We start from the raw sequence: 7,020 nt of genomic DNA on the forward strand, positions 1-7,020 counted from the left end.
TTCCTACGCCTTGTCTATAGATATCCTTCTCTATCATGTTTCCATCTATACCTACAAAACAACAGTGTCTCCCAACGCAGAGCAAGGGCAGCACACTACTATTGTTTTACGGTTGCCTTTGGTTTGATAATATGATTGGAATTCTCTGAGTTATTAGTGGTTTGGGTCTCAACAACTGTATCCTGCAGCTCTTGGCAGTGAAGGAAAATCTTGGGTGGTAGGGGAGGCCAGCTGACAAGCCTTGGGCCCTTGGCCTTGCTGCGAGCTAAAATACGGCAGGAATTTTAGTTATGGGACAACCTAGATACTATTTATTCAAGACAGAACGAATAGAACCTCCCTTATTCATTCTCTCTCTTCATTCCAAGGTCAGAAAGTACAACAGATACACACTATTATGGTTTAGCTCTGACGCTGTTAAAAGAGCTATGACACCTAAAGCATACGTTACAAGCAAAACTGGGTACAGGGAGAAAAGGATAACGAATAGAAACTGCTCATGGCTTACTGCAAGCTTTGTAAAAGCATCTATGCAATCCACCACAGGCCAGGAGAAATGTATACGATACAAGTACAATTCCACCGCAGCTAACACAATAGCTTGCGGTAACTTGAGGACTTCATGCCGTATTGTTGCATAAAAATGATATCTTTTGAATGCCGACTAGCATGTACGTAATTTTCCACAAACAAACTCCAATTGCTGAAATGTCCTTTCGAAGTCCAGCAGTTAAACTTCATGACTTGGCTCCTCTCCTCTTCTCGTTTTTAATACGTCTGACAAACAAAACTAGTCCCTGCAAACCAAGTGACAGAAGTTAGCCTTCAGCCATGAGCAGATTTTCCATGCATTTATCAACTTCTAAAGAGAATATTAAAGACAATTATCTAACAACTATGTAAACAATTACAACTAGTAATAAAAGACTTCAAAAACTAGTTTTACTGCAAGTTTGTTCCAGTGTCACATCTCCTGGTTGCATCAGTACACATCTGGCACTAACAAAGTGGCTGACTCATTGCCTTAACAACAGTTACATCTTTCTGTCATTTCTGAGGCATTGCCTTAATGGTAGCCACATTTTTCCTATGGAAATGAAGGTCCTGGGTTTGAAAATCTTCCCCCACCCCCCAGCTGCCCAACTTAACTATCAAGAAACAAAGGCTATTTGCTTCTTTTTCAAACATAAGGTCAAAACGTTTTTGACAATCAAATCATAAAATAAGAAAAGCAAAACCTCGTCTTGAAACAAAATTCCAATTCCAATGTACAAACCAGACTCAGCAAACTTTCCTGAGCACTGCATTTATGCAACATAAAACTCAAGAAAACTACCAAATATATTTGAAAAAAAAAAAAAAGCCAAAGCAGCAATTATAGGCCAGCTTATTTGAAGAGGAATAGTTAGCAGCTCATCCATAAAATAAAAGCCTACCTAAAGCACCAAAACCAACAAGCAAAATTCAAATGGTACATGGAAATTGGTAAAGAAATTAATAAAATTCCTTAATATTAGAAACATCAGTAGAAAGCACTATTAAACTATTCAAGCTTACACACAAATACCATTGAATTAAAGATAGGTGGTGTTGAATTAAAAGCTTCATTAAACACAAGCAGCATCCCAACAGAGATGAGCTAAGCCAGAAACTTGATTACATAAGCATGCCAAGCTATCTCTGCGACCCCTTTAGTTGCCCCAATTCTTTCTTTAATGGAAAAATAGCATAGTTGTAAAATAGTTAAAAAAAAAAAAAAAACCCATCAAGGGAGAACATGGTGCAGAGAACCTAATAGAAAGGTAAAGAGATGTACAGAAGACAAACACTAAATGAACTAACTACTTTACACACTTTCCACATTTGGAAAACTCATTGACAAAAGAAAGAAAAGAAAGGGGGAGAATAAAGGTGAACAAAGCGATGCCCATAAACATCAAGATGGTAAAATTTTGAACCTAGATCATGGAATTGGTGATGGCTGTAATTTTCCACAAAGATTCCATCAATGGGAATTTGAACTGGAAGAAGAACAAGGATGATTGGTCTTTGATTTTCGGTGGAAACTTTGAATTTATTTTCATGTTACGGTTGTAGGAATGCTTGTTTAAACATGTGATAATTAATGAGTAATGATCTTCATGCTCAAAAAACCGAAGGTCAATGCAGAGAGATATGGGTTAAATTACACATTCATGTGCAATTACTTGGTGGATTTTGCCTAAAGCTTAAAAAAAGAGGATTTCTGACTAGCAATAATCAACCAAATTTTGCACCATTTGAACATATTCATCACGGGACATAGCATAAAGCCGTTTGTGATAGGATTAGCAATAGCAAAACATAAATATATAAAAATTAAAGCAACGAAAAATTATACACCTAAAACAATCATCAGACAAGAGGTTACTCACCAGTACTTAATCAAGCCATCCCAGCCACAAGTTGCAACTTTACTTTGCTCCAATGGATGCCACTCGCACCCAATGCAAACACCTTCATGACACTTTAAAGTTCTAAATACCTTGCAGCTTTTCCAGTCCCAAAACCAGCACTTACCCTCTCCATCTCCAGACATAACAAACCGTCCATCTGGTGAAAAATTTACTTGGCAAGCATAGCCAGCCACAATGTGCCCAGCAAACCTTTTTTTCTTGTTAAGCTGAAATCTTGCCCTAGTGCTGTAAATAAGAATTTGATTATCCAAACTCTGAGCTGCAAGCCAATTTGTGTTGGGGTGAAGTGAAATTGATGGCATAGAGTGCATGTGAGGTTCGCTAATATACTTTATGACAACAGGAATTCCAAATTCCCATACTCGAAGTGACTTGTCATCACTTGAAGTAACAAATCTCCTATTGTTATCGACAAATGTAATCGTATTCACTGCCCCTAAATGCTGATCATACTCTTGGGTAATTTGCCCAGTGTTAATATCCCACTGCACAATCTTCTTATCACTCATACCCGCTAACAGAATATTCTGCTTATCTTCATCCGGGTTAAGCTTAACCACATAAGGAATCTTCCCAGTTGAGAAAGTTGAAATAACCTGCCCAGTTTCAGTATCCCAATACTTGATGTTCTTATCATATCCAGCAGTCAAAAATTTAGTGCCATCATTACAAAATGAAATATCTCTTACTGCCTTTGAATGACCCATGTATGTCCTCATACACTTGCCTGAATTAAACACATCCCAGATCTTCACTTTAGTATCCATCCCTGCAGAGAGAATCAAATGCCCATATTTGGGGAAGAAGCGAATAGCTGAAACTCCCTTTGTGTGCCCACTCCAAGTGTGTACTAATCTCTTTGGTATATAACAATGATCATTTGTTGCTTTTGCATCTTTAGGAGGTGCAATCCAAGACCTGCCTTGGTAGTCTCTCTCCTCTTTTCCATGAAAAGTAGTCTTATCCACCACATGCTCCCCTTTCTCACCCGGATGGCCTTTCTCTTCTTTCTTCTTTGCATACTCCTCTGCATACTTCTTCTGCTCCTCAGTCAACTCTGTTTGCACCCCCTCTTTTTTACCTGCCCAAGGACTCGTTTTATTCTTCATCAACCACACATCACTAGCTGGATTGTCAATCTCTGTTGGATCAACCTCACCCTCACCACCCACAACCTCATCCTCCTCCACTTCCATTTCCTTCCTTTTCTCAATTTTTCGCTTCTTTTGCTCATGTTGAGGGATGTTATAGACTGAAATGGCATCATTCTTCTGCAAAGCATCCAAATCACCAATATAGTTGTTTCCTGAAGGATCAGCAGCATAACCATATTTGTGGAAGGTGTTGTATTGCTCATCAAAAACGAAGGACTCAATGGAGGCATCCTCAACAAATCCCAGCTTGTGGTTGCGCATGCCCTGGGCAATGCCATCCTTGGCATATGGATGAGCTGGGCCATAAATAGGAGCCCAGAGTTGGTCATAAGTTGGGTTGAAGGCAACAACATGCTGAGTTGGGTCAATGGGCTTTGAATGGGCTTGGTGTGTTTTTGCTGCAGTTAGGGCCAGCATTGTGTCATCAACCTTAGGTGCAGCAGATTTGGAGGGGATGAGTCGTGGAGGTGAAGAGTCTGGAGATGAAGTAGATGGTTGGCGATTTTGGTCATCACTATCACTATTATCTGCATATGTTTGTAGAAGATCCATAGATGATTTTCTGAAAGCCTGATTCATATAAAAAGGGATGTTAAGAGATTTGCCATTGAGTCATATTTCTGGATTATCAAAAATTCAAAAGTTGTAATCAATAAAAGAAAACTAAATCCATATTTTATTTGGAAAGCAGCTTGGAGATGGGATCGGCACCAAAAATTCAAAAGAAAAACAGGTAGAAGAAGAAGAAGAAGAAGAAGAAGAAGAAGATAACATTGCCATTGACAATGACCATTGAGATATGAGTTAACAACGGGGAATAGAAGAAAAGAAAGGAAGAGTCATGAGTCTAGCTAGCGTACTGCATAGTTCAAGATGGTTTTTTCAAAGCCTACTTCACAGAACAAGAGATGTATGGAGATTTGTCATTAAGTAATAATTCTAGAGTATTAGAAAAGCAAAATCAGTAACAAAAAAAGACATCAAATAAAAAATTATACTTTACCATGGATATGGCTTGCAGATGAGATCAACACAGAATATTCAAAACAAAAACAGGAAGAAAAAGAGATAGCACTACTGCTGACAATGACAAAGAGATATGGTTAACAAAGACGAATAGAAGAAAAGCATGGGAGAGCCTAATGCTGGCTTGGGTGTTACATCTTTTAAGAAAAAGAAGAGGGAAATGCTAGTTTTGAAAGAGAACAAGTGTAAGCTTTCTCAACATAAAGTGAACCATTACCAAATAATTCATTCTTTGAGGTCATGATAAAAAAGATAAAAGAGGAATCAACAACACCTTAAACATTTTTTTTTTCCTTACAAGAGAGACTAAAAGATATGAATTCTACAAAATTCCATCACTGTAAAAGCTGCCAAGACAAAGAACAGCATAGAGAAAAAGACTGAAGAGAGCCAAGAAAATATTGGTAAAGCCGCCATCTTTCAAAGACAAGAAAACTAAGACTTGCAAGGACAACAGTACTGAATATTAAGGTAAGGAAATCAATAAACAAAACCTATATGTAAAATTACAACTAAAAGGATTTGAGGCATGCCCAACTTGATTTTTAAGGAAACAAAAGAAGTGAAGGATGCAAATACAGCAATTGTAAGTAATAATTAGAAATGGCATTACTAAGCAGAAAACTAACTCTCAAAACAAGAGCTTTCTTGAAGGAGAAGTCTTAGGGGAACATAGGATTCATTTTCTTTTAATTAGATTCACAGGCAGGGGGTATTTTAAAAAAAAAAAAATTGAGCTTTTCCGGAATGGACTGTACTGAAAAGTAACCATAAAAAGTCCAAGGATTATGTTTTAGTATAAATCCTCTTACGAGAACTAGAAGTGAAAAGGTATGCCATAACCTATTCAACAAGTTGATGAGAATTGCAGTGGCTATTATGCTTTCTTTGGAATTGTACGAAACAATCACACAAGCGTAGCCCTCGGTGAGAACCATTCAGGGCCTTGGAACTTGGTATTGAAGCCCGAAGAAATCTAGGTGCGTAGCCAAGATATAAGACTCCTTTGTTCCAACTCTATACTATTTCAGCACTAGTATACAAAGGGTATTTTAAAAAAAAAAAAAACATAAAAGTGAGAGTGGTTTGGCAAAATATCCCGGGGCGGGGCGGAACCCGCCAGAGTCAGGCTCTTCTGCCATCACTAATGAGGAGCTACCAACATTGTTTAACTTCAAACAAGAAAAGAATTGAAGAAAATGCATGATTTCAATTCTTGAAGGAACAACGGAGAAGGTATAAAAATTTATTTTGAAGGATGTAACTTGATTTCAGAGAGTAAACATATATAAATCAATAGAGGAAAAAAGGAGGGCTAACCTGGGTATCTAGACTAACGTCGTTTTCCACAGCCTCAACGAGAGATGCAGAGAGGGAGGAGACGTGATAATTTGAAAACTGAAGGAGAAGGAACGAGGGTAAAAGGCAACACCGCTGAGCTCTCCGTTCGGGGATTGGGAAAGAAAGGTGTAGGGTCAATTATTTGGGCTGAGCCTAGTACAACTTTCAAGTTATTGTGGCCCATTTCTGGCATTTTCTTTTGCTAAGCCCAAATTTGCAACAAATAAACAACAAGAAAGGCCCACGTATATGAATGACTTATGAATTATGATCCATTTTCAACAACTTCAGCATAAAATAAATAAACTCTACATTGTATATTTCTTGAGTCTTATTTTTTGTATTTAAATTCCAAATTTTCAAATTCTTTTCTAAAATGAGAGAAAGATGATTGAACCTACTAAAATTTTCAAAGAAAGAATGGATCCAAAACTAAGAAAAAAAATAAAAAAAAAATAAGCAGAAGTTTTCTTGCTGCCAAAAAATATAAAACTTTTTGAATCATCATTATAATTTTGAGAAAAAAATATGTTCAAAAATTATTTATTTTCAATTGAAATTGAAGTTTCAATCGAGCCACGACCCGCAAGGTGAAACTTTTTGTGAAGAAATGTAGTATTCATCTAGCAATAGATATCGGTAAGCAACCGCGTGTACAATTAAGTATCCGAGCATTTAGCTTATTGGTTTGTGTATGATCTCTTACTTAAAGAGTAGAGTTCGAATCTCTCTTTCTCCAAATCCAAAACAAAAAAAAAAACGACATGTATAGTTAAATTGAACCATTCTAATATTGAAGAAGAATGAGGCAGATTCACATCATTGAGCAAAGAAGTAGTAGTAGCCTCAAAGACAAAAAGTTTGAAAGTGCACACAAGTAAAAAAAGGTGTGACCTATTTCATCTCGTATGAAGCTCACATGGGTTGAGTTCTTTTTAATTAGATTCATTTTCATTTGATGGTGTGCCATAGTCGTCAAAGGTGGCTAAAACCTTAATTTCTAGTATTTTTGGATGTCAAATGAATCGTAGATTATGAGTTGT

The 7,020-nt window shown here is 37.1% G+C and overlaps 1 protein-coding gene across 1 annotated transcript; it reads right to left on the reverse strand.

Moving 5' to 3' along the window:
- Positions 1 to 310: 310 nt before the first annotated feature.
- LOC18589414 (Transducin/WD40 repeat-like superfamily protein) lies at positions 311 to 6,103 on the reverse strand. Its single transcript, XM_018128347.2, has 3 exons — positions 5,957 to 6,103; positions 2,415 to 4,180; positions 311 to 797 (listed from the first exon to the last, which is right to left on the reverse strand). Exons 2-3 carry the CDS (start codon positions 4,160 to 4,162, stop codon positions 791 to 793), a joined length of 1,755 nt encoding a protein of 584 aa, XP_017983836.2. The 5' UTR covers positions 4,163 to 4,180; positions 5,957 to 6,103; the 3' UTR covers positions 311 to 790.
- Between the last annotated feature and the right edge of the window lie 917 nt (positions 6,104 to 7,020).

This window comes from Theobroma cacao, chromosome 9 (assembly GCF_053813885.1).
Source record: "Theobroma cacao isolate CCN51 chromosome 9, ASM5381388v1, whole genome shotgun sequence".
Lineage (NCBI taxonomy): Eukaryota > Viridiplantae > Streptophyta > Magnoliopsida > Malvales > Malvaceae > Theobroma > Theobroma cacao.